The 18503-nt window shown below is 39.2% G+C and overlaps 1 protein-coding gene across 10 annotated transcripts in view; it reads left to right on the top strand.

Moving 5' to 3' along the window:
- The window catches only part of FRMD4B (FERM domain containing 4B), a 322972-nt gene that overhangs the window by 298339 nt on the left and 6130 nt on the right, over positions 1 to 18503 (top strand). For all 10 annotated transcript variants that reach the window (XM_082637923.1, XM_082637922.1, XM_082637926.1 and 7 more), the window contains 10 exons: positions 366 to 442; positions 2005 to 2143; positions 2625 to 2766; positions 3659 to 3792; positions 3889 to 4008; positions 5175 to 5403; positions 7895 to 7951; positions 9613 to 9760; positions 13348 to 13467; positions 14643 to 15454. In XM_082637923.1, the coding sequence (XP_082494049.1) occupies positions 366 to 442; positions 2005 to 2143; positions 2625 to 2766; positions 3659 to 3792; positions 3889 to 4008; positions 5175 to 5403; positions 7895 to 7951; positions 9613 to 9760; positions 13348 to 13467; positions 14643 to 15454 (1978 nt within the window). The remainder of the gene's footprint in view (positions 1 to 365; positions 443 to 2004; positions 2144 to 2624; positions 2767 to 3658; positions 3793 to 3888; positions 4009 to 5174; positions 5404 to 7894; positions 7952 to 9612; positions 9761 to 13347; positions 13468 to 14642; positions 15455 to 18503) is intronic.

Below are 18503 nucleotides of genomic sequence, written 5' to 3' on the forward strand. Positions count from 1 at the left end.
TCTTTCCATTTAAGTATGAAGTCAATGTCTTTGATCAGAAGGCATGGGCTTACTGGAATCTGCGATTTCCTTACCCTTTTATTTAGTTGAGTCAGAGGAAAAATAGTATGCATGTTCCCCACAGTTGCCTGGTTTTATTGTTCAGGGAAGATTGAGGAGGTGAAGATTACCATCAGAGAAAGATTTCAGGTTATAGTTGGTTTGTAAAAAGACTGCATTACATATTCGTGCCTAATCTTAGTGCTTAATTCTTAATCTTCTCAGTCTTAATTCTTGATTTTTTCATTATTAAGCTGATTTCTAGATTTAGTAAAAGTTAACATTAATTAAAGCTGTGTGGCTTTTCTGTTTTCTTCATTTCTTAGTTATTCCAGTGGAAACAGCTGGAGAACTTATATTTCCGTGAGAAAAAGTTTGCTGTTGAAGTTCACGATCCACGGAGGTGAGGATCACAGCCTTTTTTCTGTATGAGCCTGGTGACTATCCAGATATGATGCTCTGAATATTCATGTGCACGTGTTTTCATTTCTCTTGGGTATATATCTACGATTGGAATTGCTTGATCAAATGGTAACTCTTTCTTTAACCTTTTGAGGAACTGCCAGATTGTTTCCAAAGAGGCTACACACCCTTTTACATTCCCACCAGCAATGTGCATGGTTTCATTTTCTCCACATTCTCCCTAACACTTGTTATTTTTAGGTGTGTGTGTGTGTGTGAGAGAGAGAGAGAGAGAGAGAGAGAATAGCCATCCTGGTGGTGTGCAGTGATAAGCTCATACTGCTTTGAATTTGCATGCTGAGCATCTTTTCACGGGCTCATTGGCCGCTTGTATATCTACTTTAGAGAAATGTCTATTCGGATCCTTTGCTCATTTTCCAGTTTGGTATTCTTGGTCCCTTAAATAAAAAGCTGCTAAATTATCTACATGAATTGAAGTCAGGATGTAGGCTCTCCAAGTTCCTCAGAGGAATTCCTTATCGGCCCTCAGCGGTTGCTTTTCAGATAAGTTTATGGATATTTGGAGGTCTGAGGGATGGAGGAAACAGCTGTGACAAAAAGATGACCCAAAGAGATAAGGCAAATTCCTACAAAGAACATTGGTGCCCTTCTCCCACCCCCACCCCTACTCAGTGTCTGCTTTCCCCCCATCTTTCTCTCTCTTGCTGTCTCCTTACTCTGACCCTCTCTCCTCTTTTCATCTGGTGCATAAGCAGTACTCTGGACCAGTTCTGGACGTGCATCATATTATTATGTTCATCCTCTGGTAGTGCCAGAGCCAGACAATTCTACCTAGACCTGAGATGCTCTCTTACCTTCAGGAAGGTGCTGATCACGCAGATCCTGGTTGCTTTGTCTTTAAAATATTATCACATTTATTCCCGCCTTCTTGTGATGATCACACATCCTATGGTCTTTAACTAAATGCTTTTATGACAGCCTCTAATGTGGCTAATTCTCATCTGCTGCTTTTTTTAATATTTAATTTCTATTATTTCCAATATCATGCTTCTATACAGCATGCAGAATGTGTGTATTTATGCACATGACCATACTAGATTTAGGTTTTTCTAAAATATTATATGGTTGGTATATTAGTTAGTAATCATTTTCCTTTTTAAAGTAATTTATTTTTTAATTTTTATTTTATATTGGAGCATAGTTGATTAACGATGTTGTATGAGTTTCAGGTGTACAGCAAAGTGATTCAGTTATACATATACATGTTTCTGTTCTTTTTCAAATTCTCTTCCCATTTTCTCATCTGCTTTTGAGTGTGTGAATGTGTTGTTTGATATGCTGCTTTTACAGAGAGCTATTACCCAGGTGGGATTGGTTTTCTCATAAAAGGAGAAAATCAGAAGCTTGGCCCCTGACAGCAAAAGAGTATGGCAGAGCCAAAACAATTAAGGGGAAGCTTTGTTACAACATTACCCACTGGGTACATTTTATGTTGTGCTGGGCCAGAGACAGATCGTTTGAGTGCTTTCCTTAATCTTTCAGGATTTCGGTATCCAGAAGAACCTTTGGGCAAAGTGGCCTCTTTGTGCAAACGTGGTATGCGAACTCTTCTCTCATCAAGTCCATCTGGGTAATGGCAATTAGTCAGCATCAGTTTTACTTGGACCGGAAACAAAGCAAAGTAAGTAACTAGAAGCATTTCTATAAGGACAGAGTCCTGTCCCTCACTGGCTTTGTGTTCTCAAGATAAGCTTTCTCAGAAAAGATGCAAGCACATGGGTTTTTGTTCCTCGAGTTTTGTTTTTTTTAAGTTTTACTACCAATTGTTTTAATTTTTCTTACATTTAAAAAAATGGGCAACATATAACCTGATCTGAAAACTGTAAGATTTGCCAGCTTTTTGGCATGCATGTATGTGTGTACACTCAGGATGTTTTAATGTTAATGATTGAACTATACCATGAGAAAGAATCATGCCTAGTTACTAAAACATTTTAACTGCAAAGCTGAAATCTTATGTTTTTGTTCTGAAAAATATCACTTTTGTATATAAAAATTCTATATTGCCCTCTGTGTTGACATTTTTATTCCATAGTAACTGAATTGCTTTATTAATTTGAAATAGGTTTAACTGAATGAATTCCATTTCAATGTTATATTAGGCAAAAATTCCTTCAGCCAGGAGTTTAGACGATATTGCAATGGATTTGACTGAGATGGGAACACCAAGGGTCTCCAAAATGGTGACACTAGAGGCAAAAAGTCAGTTCATCATGGCAAGCAACGGCAGTTTAATCTCCTCAGGTAATATTTTTGGATTAGAGAGCGTGCAAGCGATCTTTATCTTATTTCACATATTTTTCGTTGTAAACCACTTTCAAATGTATCTTTTAACCCATTATTTTGGGAATAAATAAGCATATGGAACCTACAGTATACTGCGGTTTTGAATAAATTTTGAAATTAATTTTTAAAAGAGTATGAAGAAAGTTAAATAGTAAAGTCAGTTTGTATAATTAACAATAGATACTAAGATAGTGAGTGCCTCAGGGTAGCTTGCAAGAATATTTTCTCCCCATAAGGTTCATAAGCTTTTTCTTTCCCCAATATGTAGTTTTTGATACAAACAATTGTCTAATTCTCCATTTAACATAAATTGAACCATGACTACAGCCTTCAAACCCACCTCACCCCCAAAGTGATTTTTGCCCCTAAACCCTTCCTCTGTAGAAATTTTGGATAAGAGTCTCACTAAGTGTACATAACTTCACTAAAAATAATTTCTCATCTAAATCCCATTGTCAGCTTGTGAACGTGAAGCATAGAGTATTCCTTTGCCTTGCTTACTTTCTAAAAGAACATTCTAAACAACTATCTCAGGGAACATCTTACCTTCTCTCCTGCTCAGAAAAATGAATTTCTTCCTTGGGTGTGTCTGAAACACTAAGCATTTTATCATTGCTTCTAAAATGACTGAGCCAAAATGCAAAAGGCATATATTATTACCAGGCCCTGTTTGATGCCCAGAAGCATGAGAAAATGTTCTCCAGTTTCCTTTTATTATGTTCAGAAACAAGGAGGAAAGAAATAAACTATTATTAAACAGCAGGTTTGGCTTAAAAATCCCTTGTCCTTTAAAAAGGAAGGAAACATGCCTGTATAAACCTTCTCTGCCCTCCCGCCCAATCCCCCCCAGGTTCTCAAGACTCGGAAGTCAGTGAGGAGCAGAAGAGAGAGAAAATCCTTGAACTCAAGAAGAAGGAAAAGCTGTTGCAAGAAAAACTTCTGAAAAAAGTTGAAGAGCTCAAGAAGATCTGTTTGCGGGAGGCTGTGAGTGTCTTCTGCTCTTGGGCAGCACTTCAAATCGTGCTTGACGGGTCCAGCCAGGGTCAGTGATCTCCCTCTCGGTTCTGTCCTGTTTTACAGGAGCTCACAGGCAAAATGCCAAAGGAGTATCCACTGAACGTAGGTGAGAAACCTCCTCACGTCAGAAGGCGTGTAGGTACCGCATTCAAATTAGATGACAACTTGCTGCCGAGTGAAGAGGTATGAGCACCAGCTCTGAGCGTGTCTGTCAACACTGAGACAGAAATGCTGTCAGATCAGTGTGGCTGACTTGTTCCTTTGGTTTTTGAGTTACTACTCTACATGTTTATCTCACCAGTTAAAAGTGATCATGGAGACCAAGTTGAATCCTTTCTTTCGTGCACAGTCTAGTTAAAATTGAGTTCTCTCTCATGACTTCACCCCCCGCCAAACAGAAAGAGCACTAAACGAACTCTAAATGTTTATAAATTGAGAAATACTATTATAAGAATTAAGACTTCCAGCACTCGAGTCTCCCCCTTAAAACCAAGTAGCCTTTGGCAAATCGTTGACCCTCTGTGAAGTCTCAATTCTTGGGTTTTCTCATCAATAAAATGGGGGTAATGATTGTTCTTCCCTCTGAGGGATGCAAGGAGTATTCAGTGAGATAACACATGTATAGCACTTGGGTATAATAAAGTTAAAATATTTGTTAGCCAATATAGAGGGTACTTTCTCATCTGCATGACATCAGACACTGTGACCCTACTCGTGTTTCTTGCAGAAGTTTAGCCATCTTGGCTTTAGAAAATGATAGCAGTTTCCATTAATAATAAAGTGAGCCTTGCTATTGATTGAGTGTTCACTGTATACCCAGCTCTGGGCTAAGCAATGCACATACATTATTTCCTTTCATCTTCACCATACTTTCATAAGGTGGGTGTTATCTCCCTTTTACAAATGAAAAAAAATCGAAGCATTAAAAATTAAGCAATATGTCCAGGGTCATGCAACCAGGAATCACCCAGAAAGAGGAATCAAACCTCAATTTATCTGTTTCTAAAGCTGTGCATGTGAATATAGCATTCTCTGGCTATGAATCTTGGGTGAAGTATCCCTTCTTGAAAAATACGATCTTCATCCAACCAACTGAATGAATGGAAGGCCATTCCCTTCTTTGAAAAGGACAGGGAGTTGGACTATTCAGTTAAAGTAAATGGAGGAGGGAGGTCTTGTCTTCTATGAAAATGTTTGAGAATACCTAAGCAGTAAAACTTAGGAGGATTTTATTCTCAGAGAGCATCTGATTTGAGAACGCATGAGAAAGAGAAATTTTATTATCTAGCACATATCACAGTGACTGTGTGTGTCCATAAAAATAAAACAGTATCATCATGTAAATGCAGGACCCTGCTTTGCAAGAAATGGAGAGCAATTTCCTAATACAGCAAAAGCTGGTTGAAGCTGCAAAGAAACTTGCCAACGAGCCGGATCTTTGTAAAACTGTGAAGAAAAAACGAAAGCAAGATTACACGGATGCAGTGAAAAAGCTTCAGGAGATTGAAAATGCAATAAATGAATACCGAATTAGATGTGGAAAGAAACCCAGCCAGAAAGCAACAGTTATCTTACCAGGTTAGTAATTAGTAAGGTTTTTTTAGAGTCACATAAGTCAATCCTCTTGATGGAATGTACCGTTTCCAAACCAGTTCATTTGGTAAGAGACAAAAGAAAGAACAGGGTTAATTATGAGTTTCTTAGGATAAAAAGGGTTTGGAATTTCAGTCTTACAAGTATATTAACTTGGTTTTTAGTGACCTTCTTACTATTGTAATACTATACTATTGCATTGCTTTAATTTTCAGCATGAAAGAGCTTTCATAGCAATATTGGTTCCTAATAAGAGAGATTCACCTTTAACTGGCCTGATGTCATTGCAAGAAATACATTTGAAAACACAGGATATTAAGAGAGCTGGGCCCTACCTAGTAGTTTCTCAAAGGTTTTTAATGCAGCAGACCATACATTTTCTTAAGGACCTATCCAACATATGTGGATAGAAAAGAGCTCTTACGATTATTGTCATTTATGGAGGCTATTTAAAGATATGGGCATATGCTCATGTTATATTATGAAATGCAGAAGGCAGAATACAAAATTGTAACCATAACATGGTCCTGACATTTTATAATTATGTACACACAAAGACTGGTTGGGAAAGAGTTCAAAATATTAATAGTTGTAGAATTTCATGTCACTTAATTTTCTTCCTAATTCTCTTCCATATTTTCAAAATTCTCAACATTATGTATCTAAAACTTTAATATTCAGGAAAAAAGTAAACTGAAAAAATTCTCATTTAGGTCGATTTCAAGTCCAGTTGGCCTTCCGTATTTATTAGCACGATTTTTAGCCTTGATCACTGGTTGAAATACGATTCTATTTCTTTGATTTCAAGACTTTTTTTTCCCCATTTAAACATCTGTGAAATTGGGATAATTCTTATACTAGATGGAGTGTTACAGTTATGATCGGCAGTACTTTTTCTTTTTTTACTGGGACATCGAGTAATTATACATCTTAGATTTGACAAAATATGGTAATCAGGTTTGAAGTGTACTCCGCTTCAGAGCATATGATTTGCAAAGCAGAGATGTGGCTTTTTGGAAAGTGAATGCACAGACATCAACACACAGCTGTGCGTCAACTACAGCTGGGGAACTTAGGATGGCTGTGACTCTGAATGCGAAATCCAGTTGGCCTAGTCAGTGGTCACATTCTGGACCTACAGAGATGGATGAGTAGCAGTGCACTGAAGTTTCATAGCCATTTGTTGTGGCCCATTCATCCCCAGCTGTGTAAGATTCAAATGTTATCCTTTTCAGTAACTGACATTTGGGCAGCACTGGTACCAATGGTTGAGCATATATCAGGTGGATTTTTTTAAAGCCTGCCTGACAGCTGACTCTACTGGCATTTCGCCTTCAAGCTCTACTGTGTGTCCAATTAAGAGACGGTCCTCCTGGCTCTGATAGAGATGAACATTTGAGCCTGGATGTGGAGATTCGCTTCATAATGGCTTTGAAGCTTACACTGAGGTGTCGTGTTTGCCTGTAACCTTGCCCATTGTTGACACTGAGTATGGAATGACTTGCCAGAGTACATCAACATCTGAGATACCACTTTTTGCTAAACCCATCTTGTAACATTTGATGGGCACCAGTAATAATCAGATCATTATGGGCATTTTCAACCACCAGAGTTCTTTCACCAGAAGGCTGTGTTTAGGGAACCAAAGTCGTAAGTATAGCTAACATTTATTGAGCATTTGTCCTGTGCCAGGAGCTGGGCTAAGGGCTTTACATCTATTACGTCATTTAATGCTCACCAAAGCACTTAACACTAGGTACTATTCTTATCCCTATTGTAGAGTTGAGCCAAATGATGCTTGGAGAGATTAAGTAATTTGCCCTGGGTCTCACAGCCAGTAAGTGACAAAACCAGGATGTGAACCCAGGTCTGTCTGTTTCAGTAGTTCTCACTCGGGGGCAGTTTTGCACCCCAGGGAGCATTTGGCAATGTCTGCAGACGTGTTTGATTGTCAAAACTGAGGGTGGGGTGGTGCCGGCATCCAGTGGTGGAGGCTGGAGATCCTACAGTAAAAAGGGCAGCACCCACCCTCCTCCACCCCCCACCCCTCTGCAACAAAGAATCATCCAGTCCAAAATGTCAGTAGGGCCACCCACTGTTAAGAAACCCTGGTCTGATTGAGAAGCTTATGCACCACAAGTGACCACCACACGCTATCAAGAAAAAGCCCTTCTCTTCAGGGGAGGGCTCAAAAAAATAAATTATCCTAACAGTATAGTAGATTCTCAAAGGACCGTTCTCAAACTCTGTTCCACTTTAATAAATAATCCAATGTAATATTTGTACAGTATATGAGATGTTTATACCTTCAGTAGTCAATGAGTTCATTCTTACAATAGTTAACTTCCTAATGCACTGTAATTAGTTGTGTTTATCTAAATAAAAATAAGATGCACTCCATTGAAAAGGGTTTCATTGAACTATTAGGGGTGTCCAAATGCACCATTATACTAAAGGCAGTTTATTTTATTCACAGAAGACATAATCCCATCAGAAGGTAGCTCCTTGTCTGACACTACCACCTATGATGATTGTAAGTAGCTCCCCCTTTTCAGTTTAAAACGTTATATATTCTGAAATATTAAGAATATTTTTGAGTTAAGTAAAGTCTGTTTATTATTCTTCTGGGAAAAGTAGACAGCTAACTTACATTTATGCAGAATGGCTGGGAACGGGGGATTAGGATTAACTTCTACACAGGTTAGCTCAGCATTAAATACAGTACCGTACAAATCACATGACTTCAGGGAATCAGAGTACCATAACTCCAGTGAATAGGTATCTTGATAAGGATTTGTAAGGCTCTGTAGGATTTTTTTTTTTTAACGTTTGAAGTAACTATAGAGAAGTTGCGTAAGTAATACAGAGTCCTTCACCCAGCTTTGTCTGCTGGTGACATTTTATATAGTTAGTGTCCAATACCAAAACCAGGAAATTAGTGTTGTGTAGCCTACACTACACTACCAGGAAATAAGGTAGAGTTTATCACTGTCTACTTATTCCAGTTAAGTTGGAGTTTATTTTATTTTTCTTAGGAAGAAACACACATTTTAGAAATTGGGTTACATGTCATTATGTTGGTTTCCTAGAGGTAGACTGTATCTATTGTAATGACCTGTGGTCAACATATTTCATGATGGAATGGATTTCATGTCAAGTGACAGAGTATTTCCTCGTAATCCCTTCCTTGTGCTTAAGCAGAGGAGCTCGCTATCTATTTGATGTGATTTAAAGAATTTGGGGGAACCACTAACCCCTACTGCTTTATCTTCCCCCAAATGGAATGGTTCATGAAAGTCTACCATTTCAGAATTCTTTCTTTGAGCTGAGGTTTGATCATGTTTGCCATTCCTCTTTGGAAATACAAATACCAGTGGGAGACACAACAATTCCCTAATGACTTATCATAAATCAGATTCATCACTTTTAATGATAGGATGAGCCTTTGGTCAGCCAAGGAGGCCTAAGAACGTTAAAAGTAAAGCTGAACAGGGCTTCCCTGGTGACGCAGTGGTTAAGAATCCGCCTGCTAATGCAGGGGACACGGGTTCAAGCCCTGGTCCGGGGAGATCCCACATGCCACGGAGCAGCTAAGCCTGTGTGCCACAACTACTGAGCCTGTGTGCCACAACTACTGAGCCGGTGCACCTAGAGACCGTGCTCTGCAACAAGAGAAGCCACCGCAATGAGAAGCTCATGCACTGCAATGAAGAGTAGCTCACTGCAACTAGAGAAAGCCTGAACGCAGCAATGAAGACCCAACACAGCCAAAAATAAAAAAATTAATTAAGACAAATTTAAAAGTAAAGCTGAACAAAACTGATCCAGGCCCACTTTACAGGCCAGCTTCCTCTTGGCCCCTTACACACTGAGGTTTTTCTGTAGTATAATTCTAGAAAAGTATAGTATAGTATTACCCATTCCACCTGAGAAATTTATTTGCTCAGCATGCCACCTATTGAGTTGGCATAAGTTGGGTCAGGCCCCACAAGAACATTCAGTAATTTTTTTTCTATTGTATAAAATATAAAAATAAATTTCCTGAAACGTAAGTACTTCTAAAAATATCATCTTTGGAAGACCACTTTGCTCACCAGACAAATCTTCCACTTTCTTTTTTGGGAGGTTTTGGCATGGTATTTGTTTACTTTTTTATTTATCTACTTATTCTTTCATTCAATTTACTTATTATAGCCAATGACACCTGTACTCTTGCTGGGCAGCAATCAAGTTCAGTACCTCATTCTCCAAGAATTCTTCCTCCCAAGTCTCTCGGGATTGAGAGAATCCATTTCAGAAAGTCATCCATCAATGAACAGTTTGTGGATACCAGACAGTCCAGGTAAGAAGTCACATTATCAGTGAGGTGAATGCCTTGCCACTATGAGATCTTTTCTCCAAAACAATCAACCCATTTTTGCGTTATCCTTTTTATTCTTTCAGAAAGTGTTATCTTGTAAAACCAAAGCATACAAACTAACCCAGTTATTTATTGTTGGTAACAAGTGGAAGTGTTTTTAAAGAGATCTTTTGAAAAGTATTTGGTGTTTCCTTGATTTTAAAGTCTATTTGATTTATATTAAATTATAGGAACATTGATTATAATCTGAATTTGGGTATAGTGTCCAAAGTTGTTTCATCACCCACGGTTTCAGGAAACTGTCATTAAATACCACTCTTCCAAACCAAGTGAGAGAACTGACTTCTGAACTTTCAAAGGAAAATGGGACTTCAGTACATTTTTAGTCTGTAAAGTAGATAATACAACTTCTCAAGTGTCTCAAGTAAATATTATCAGGGCAATAACAACAGGGCAATAACTTTTTAAAAGATGACAGACCAATGGTTCCCAGAATTTGGCTGCAGGGATCAATACTAGTTTTTTTTTTTTTTTTTTCTACATAGGGCTCAAGATAGGATTACCAACTTTTTACTTTGTCTAATCAGAATGTTCAAACAAACAGCACTACGATTTCATGAAAAAAAAATGACATTTACATATCCAAAATACAGTCATCGTTGTAATAATAATAATAACAATAATATGAAGTTAACACTTATTGAGCACTTACTATGTGCCAGACACCGTTTGAAGTGTTTTAATATGTATTAATAAATTTAATCCTCACAACAATCCTGACTGTATTACTACCATCCTTACCAATTATAGATAAGTACACCAAGGACCAGAAAGCATGAATCACTTGTTGGTTTTGTCAACTAGTAAATGTCAGAATTGGGATTTGAACCTAGGTAGCCTGACTCCAAAGCCTGTGATGTGATTTTAGCCAATATTATAGTGCATCTCAGGAAAGATGGAAATTAGTCTCAAAAAAAAGGAAGATTAGGGCTTCCCTGGTGGCGCAGTGGTTGAGAGTCCGCCTGCCGATGCAGGGGACGTGGGTTCGTGCCCCGGTCCGGGAAGATCCCACATGCCGCGGAACAGCTGGGCCCGTGAGCCATGGCCGCTGAGCCTGCGCGTCCGGAGCCTGTGCTCCGCAACGGGAGAGGCCACAACAGTGAGAGGCCCGCGTACCGCAAAAAAAAAAAATTAATAATAAATAAATAAATAAAGGAAGATTATTTAGATTAAATAATTTTTCGCTTATGAAAAGAAAACCCACATTTTGTTATATTTCTAATTTGTCAAAGACCAGTGAAAACTTTTATCTCATATTAGCCCCAGTTTGTAGGTTAGCATCTAAAAACTGTTGCCTTAAACAATAGAGATCCAGGTGTCTAGAGCTGTGCTGTCCAATTTAATTAAAAGTAAATAAAATTTAAAATTCGGTTCCTCAGTCCTACCAGCCACATTTCAAGTCCTAATAGGCACAGGTGGCTGATGGCTGATATTGGGTAGCACAGATATAGCACATTTCCATAATTGAAGAAAGTCCTATCAGATAACACTGGACAAGTGTGTTTATTATATTAGGGAAAACAAAGCTATTTCAGCAAGAGGAATTATAACTGGGAAAATCATTATCTTAAAAATTATTATGCCTCCATCCCCAATAGCTTAAGATGGGTTTGCTCTTTGATCCAGCAATTTCGCTTTTAGGAATTTTTCCTCTTGAATTAACTACAGGATGCTTTTCACAGCATTGTTTATACTAGTAACAAATGAAAGCAGCCCAAATGCTCAACTAGTGGATTGTTTAATTATGGTCAGTCTTTACACTGAAATACTATAAACTCATTAAAATAACAGTGTAGGTGAATATTAAGTGACATAAAATGTTAAATCAAAATTTTTAAGTGGGTTTTGAAAGAGAATATATATACAGTAAGATCTCATTTTTTGTTGTTAAAAGTATAAATGCTTTTTTAAAATTAAAGTATAGTTGTATTACAATGTCATGTTAGTTTCAGGCATACAGGAAAGTGATTCAGTTATACATACATGTGTGTGTGTGTGTGTATGTGTGTGTATTCTTTTTCAGATTCTTTTCCCTTATAGGTTATTACAAAATATGGGGTATAGTTTCCTGTGCTATACAGTAGGTCCTTGTTGGTTATTTATTTTATATATAATAGTGTGTGTATGTTAATCCCAATAAAAGTATAAATGCTTATAAGTATATATGCTTAGTAAAAATATCTGAAAATGTTTAGTGTTCTGACTATCTGAGGTATCAGATTATGGACATTTAAATGTTTATCTGTATTTTTAAACTTTTTTGCAATGAACTTGACATGCTTTTGTAACAAGTGAAGTGTAATCAAAGTCATTTTTAATTAAAAAATTAATTTCAAATTGTGTTCTCACTGTGCTGGAAAGTGGACAAAGTGATTTAAGGATGCTGTGAATGACAGTCCACTACCCAAATTCATGCTGCAGCCTATTTTTATATGGCCCATGAGTTAAGCATGGTTTTAGATTTTTAAATACTGGAATGGAAATCAAAAGCAGTAATATTTTGTGACATAAAAATTGTATGAAATTTTAATTTAAGTGTCCACGGTCAAATTTGATTGGCACGCAGTCACCTCCATTCACATACATATTGCCTACACTGGTCTCTTACTTCAAGGGCAGAGTTGAGTCATTGCAACAGAGATCATCTGGCCCTCAAAGCCAAAAATATTTACTGTGAGGCTCTTTACAGAGAAAGGATTTGCTGCCCCTGCTCTCGTTGCTTCCAGTCTGTTTTATTCAGTACACCCTTTTTTAAACGTCTTCTAGTTTTTTCCTCCATATTTATGACTCAGAGTCACATCACTTGTGCTTCCCCTAAGACTCATCTAAGATGCACCAGGATACTAAGCCACAAAGCCAGTTTTCCCAATTATCTCTTTATGTTCCCATTCCTTCAGTTTCCAGTAAGTTTCCTTTCTTTTTTTTTTTAATTGAAGTATAGTTGATTTACAATGTTGTGTTAGTTTCACGTGTACAGCAAAGTGATTCAGTTATACCTAGATATAATTTTTTCAGATTCTGTTCCCTTATAGGTTATTACAAAATATTGAGTATAGTTCCCTGTGCTATACAGTAGGTTCTGGTTGGTTATCTATTTTATTTTTAATTCTATTTTATTATTATTTTTTTGAATTTTATTTTATTTATCTTTTTATACAGCAGGCTCTTTTTATTTTGTTTTATATTGGAGTAATTTGATTTACAATGTTGTATTAGTTTCAGGTGTACAACAAAGTGATTCAGTTATACATATACATATATCTCTTCTTTTTCAGATGCTTTTCCCCTATAGGTTATTACAGAATATTGGGTAGAGCTCCCTGTGCTTGACAGTAGGCCCTTGTTGATGATCTATTTTATATATAGTCATGTGTATTGTTAATCCCAAGCTTCTAATTTATTCCTCCCCCCTCCAGTAAGTTTCTAATCAGCTTATAACAAGTTTGCCAGAAATGTTAGGTGGCTCCTCATTTCCTGAATTCTCTCTCTTTTTTTTTTTACCGTCACAGAGAAATGCTGTCGACACACAGCAGTCCTTACAAAACTCTGGAGAGGCGGTCCCAGGGAGGGCTAAGCGTGCCCACCACACCTGTTCTCACCCGGAATGCTTACAGCAGCAGCCACTTGCAGTAAGAGGGCTTCATTCCAGTTGCTTTCTCTCTGTTGACTTTTGCTTTAAGGTTTTGTTTTACTTCACTGTGGTTTGTTTGTTTTTTAATTTGGCTGCGTTGGGTCTTCATTGCTGCCCGCGGTCTTTCTCTAGTTACAGCGAGCAGGGGCTACTCTTCGTTGCGGTGCGCGGGCTTCTCATTGCAGTGGCTTCTCTTGTTGTGGAGCACGGGCTCTAGGCGCATGGGCTCAGTAGTTGTGGCTCACGGGCTCTAGAGCACAGGCTCAGTAGTTGTGGCGCACGGGCTTAGTTGCTCCGCAGCATGTGGGATCTTCCCGGAACAGGGCTTGAACCCGTGTGCCCTGCATTGGCAGGCGGGTTCTTAACCACTGTGCCACCAGGGAAGTCCCTTCACTGTGTTTTTAATCACTTTCTGCAGTGGACTTTATTTTATGGCTCTACACTTTCTATGCACTTAACAGATCAAATATGTGAGCCAAGAAAATGTGCTTGAAAATGTACGTGGTTTGGGTAGATACTGGATTTTTTGTGCCTTAATTTTTCCAACTGGACATTACCATTTGTTATTCAATGGTGAGGATGAAGATAATGACAGTAGCAACATTTTGAAGTGTTTACTGAAGGCTGTGCTATTTTATATGCACTATATTATTTGGTCCCCACAACAAGTCTGACTGGAGATACTAGATACTGTGTTTTTCCTCATTTTACAGAGGAGGGAGGGACGTTAGTTAAATATCTTGTCCACATTCATACGGTTGGGAAATGATGGAGCCGTAACTCAACCCAGATGTCTCCAATGTCAAAGCCAGACTCTGTTCCCCAACAAATGCTGCGTTCACCCTAGTCTATGTATCCTGCTATCCTGTTGGAAGAAAGAACCCTCCAAAGACATGTGGGATTTTTCTTAGGTTTTGATGTAGGTTATACAGCATCAGTTTATCTTCCCTATTGTCAAGGAAGGATGTGGATTGCCCAATTGACAGAATCGATTTCTTTTCTCATTTTGACCATGTGAACCCAGTGGTTTCTGTTGTGTGTTCAGCTTTGGAAACCTTAAAAATCCTAGTGCAGTTCAGGAGCTATTAAATCGTTCGACGTGGTGTCCTTTTCCCTTCCCTCGGTCCTCCTTCCCTTGTTTGTCTTTTACAAGTTTGCTTCCTCCTCTTTCAGACCCGAATCTTCATCTCAGCACTGCCGCCAGCGGAGTGGAAGCCTTGAGTCCCAGTCTCATCTGCTCTCTGAGATGGACCATGATAAGCCATTTCTCTCCCTCTCCAAATCCCAAAGAAGCAGCAGCACAGAAATCCTGGATGACGGGTCTTCCTATACCAGCCAGTCAAGCACAGAGTATTACTGCGTGACACCTGTGGCCGGCCCCTGTTACACCACCCAAACTCTGGACACTCGCTCCAGGGGTCGGAGAAGGTCCAAGAAACAGAACGTTTCGACTTCAAATTCAGGAAGCATGCCCAACCTAGCACAAAAGGATAGTCTGAAGAATGGCGTCTACTCAAAGAGTCAGGAGCAGCCTTCTTCCAGTTACTACACTGCCGGGTACATGCCATATGCAGAGTGTGATCTGTATTACAGTGGTGGCTACGTCTACGAGAACGACACTGAAGGACAGTACAGTGTCAATCCTTCCTACCGGTCCTCCGCCCACTATGGATATGACCACCCAAGGGACTACAGCAGGTCGTTTCATGAAGACGAGGTCGACCGGGTGCCCCATAACCCGTATGCAACTCTCCGGCTGCCGAGGAAGGCTGCTGCCAAGTCAGAGCACATCACCAAAAACATCCACAAGGCCTTAGTGGCAGAGCACCTGCGTGGCTGGTACCAGCGGGCCTCTGGGCAGAAGGAGCAGGGCCACAGCACACAGACTAGCTTTGATTCGGACAGGGGATCGCAGAGGAGCCTGGGCTTTGCCGGGCTGCAGGTACCCTGTTCTCCAAGCAGCCGAGCGTCTTCCTACTCTTCAGGTAAGAATACTGCGGAGGCACTTGATATCCAGATTTCATTTACCTCATGTTCCCCACCTACCCCAAACCACTCCCCTCAAGGGTCACGAGACCAGGACCCAAGATCAGGAGAGTGGTAGCCATTGGGTAGAGCCACAGATTCAAGTCCAACAAACATTGATTGAGCACCTACTCTCTGTGCTGCCCTGGGTTAGGGGCTTTCATATATTTTTATCTTTTCTAGGTCTTCCATTGACAGTCACATCTCTTTAAAGTGTTCAGGGCTTTGGGATGAACAGATACACACTACTATATATAAAATAGATAACCAACAAGGACCTACTGTATAGCACAGGGAACTATACTCAATATTTTGTAATAAACCTATAAGGGAAAAGAATCTGAAAATGAACATTATATATATATATATATATATATATACACACACACACACACACACACAGACATACATATATATATATATATCTATGTATGTATGTATACGTAAACTGAATCACTGTGCTGTACACCTGAAACTAACAGAACATTGTAAATCAACTATACTTCAATAAAAATAAATAAGTAAATAAATAAATGTTCAGGTCGTCAAGGTTTGATATATTAAGAGAATAGCATAAATCCTTCAGGTAAGCAGAAAACCATTAAGGTTATACATCTTTCCCTGTTCACAAGTAGGAATTGGATTATCTAAAGGCAGTTCGTTCCAAATGCTCAGGTCTCTGTGTAAGGCTTCTAATGAGTCTGATAGGAGGTGGCATTTACTAACCACTGTTCCTGGCAGTGTTCTAAGTACTTTGCAGGTCTTAATTCAGTAATCATATGTATTCCACTTTATGGCTGATTTAAGGGACTGTCAAAGATAATTTGGATTAGAGGTGTTCTCTTCACGTGTTGACTTTGGTCCCTAACTCCACTTCTGTTCCTGGAGGGTTTACTGCGTACCTCCAGCTGTGCTAGGCATACTTTAAGGAGAGAAATGGGGGCCTAAATGGAGAGTCTGCCCAGGGTTTCATTTATTCAGCAAACAAGCAGGCATAGATACTGAGGATCCAGTTTCAAGCCAGTTCCTGGCCTGGATGAATTCACAGTCTAGTTAGCAGCCAGAGGACTATATGAAAATTAAGCAATATTAAAGCTCTAAGAAATGGATGAATTCTCAAACCACATGAGGTCATGAGTCTCGCCCCCTCTTTCAAGCATGACACCTTAGTGAGACATAGCTCAGGGATTCCTGAATCATTGTGTGATCTTCGGTGAGAAGTTTTCCTTTAAAAGTTTCCTAATGTTGTTGACAAGAGGCATCTCCATGGAGATTTCCATTTGGGTTCTAGTGTTCTCGTATTTGTCCAGGACTTTGGACTTCTGCTTGGACTTTCCCATTTATTACCACATCTAACATATGAAAAGCCTCCTGTAGTTATTTCTTATCTGTGGCTCTGATTAGAGAATGTCTTTCTTCCCCTTCAATTTCTGGGTGTTTCAGAAACCAAAGAAAGAGGGCTGGGATGCATGTGGATGGTCATCAGGGCACAGCACTGGGGTAATGCCTCTTTAAACAGCGAGGCCAGGGAGAAGCAGGTGTCACTCAGAAACTTCAACATTCCTGGCTGTTGGCTCAGGACTGGGGCAAAGGTGAGAATGGAGATAACACTTCCTGGACCCAGTGTGAGGGTGTGAACCTTGCTGATACCAGCAGGATTTGGCCCCATAGGCCAAAAGGCATCACATTTTAAGGAATTGGATGGATGGAATCAGTGCTCCCAGAAGTATACATTTTATAGCTACAGAAATGTTTTATAACAGGCACACATCATTCTCATAGAGAGATAAGTTTCTGATTATTTGCCGAATTAGGGGTTTTGTAATCTCTTCCAGCCACCTAAAGGCTCTCTGGGTGACTCAGTTTTAGTAGTAAGGACAATCACCATTTACTGGCAACTTACCCTGTGCCACCCGACCTGCTCAGCGCTTTATGTATACTCTCCCACTTAATGTATGCAGCAGTTCTATGTAATGAGTGCCGTTGTTATGTATATTATTATTATTCTACTCTTGCAGCTGAGGCAGTTCTGACTTAGAGCGTTTAAATGACCCTGCCCGAGCTCCAAAGCTAATTAAGTGGCAGAGTAGGAATTCGGTCACAGCTCAGATATCCTAACCACCACACCTCTGAGTTATGAAACCTTCCTGGAAGCTTAAAGTGGGAATGTTATATCTTTGAGTCAAAGCCTTGTGGCATGCAGGACCACAGATGAGTTTTGAAATGTGTTTGTCTTGCACTGTCACATGTGCTTTGTGGGTGTGACAGAGAAGAGGAAGAGGTTGGCCTCCAGGAGCAGGAAATGGAGGAGAGCTGGAAGGCTCCAGGAAAGGTGTGGGGGTTTTGAGTCTTGGATGACTGGCATGGCATTGTGCAGCCTAGGCATGGGGCAGGACTGGTTTTAGAGACAGGACAGCAAACGCCCAGCGATGAGGCATTCACTGGGTTTTGCTCCCAAATTATGCCCTTGTCTATTTTTTTTTCAACCATTAAAAAAATTTTTTTTTTATTGAAGTATAGTTGATTTACAATGTTGTGTTAGTTTCAGGTATAAAGCAAAGTGATTCAGTTATACATGCATATATATATTTATGTTTACATATATATGTGTGTATATATATATATTCAGATGCTTTTCCCATATATGTTATTACAAAATATTGAGTCGAGTTCCCTGTGCTGTACAGTAGGTCCTTGTTGTTTATCTATTTTATACAAGGCAATGTGTATCTGTTACTCCGAAATCCCTAATTTATCCTCCCCACACCTTTCCCCTTGGTAACCAGGTTTGTTTTCGAAGTCTGTGAGTCTGTTTCTGTTTTGTAAATAAGTTCATTTGTATCACTTTTTAGATTCCACATAGAAGTGATATCATATGATATTTGTCTTTCTCTGTCTGGCTGACTTCACTTAGTATGGTAATCTCTAGGTCCATCCATGTTGCTGCAAATGGCATTATTTCATTCTTTTTTGTGTATGCCCTTGTCTTGTTACAGATTAGTCCCTCAG

This window comes from Mesoplodon mirus (genome assembly GCF_964341445.2).
Source record: "Mesoplodon mirus genome assembly, chromosome: 12".
In the NCBI taxonomy this organism is placed as follows: domain Eukaryota; kingdom Metazoa; phylum Chordata; class Mammalia; order Artiodactyla; family Ziphiidae; genus Mesoplodon; species Mesoplodon mirus.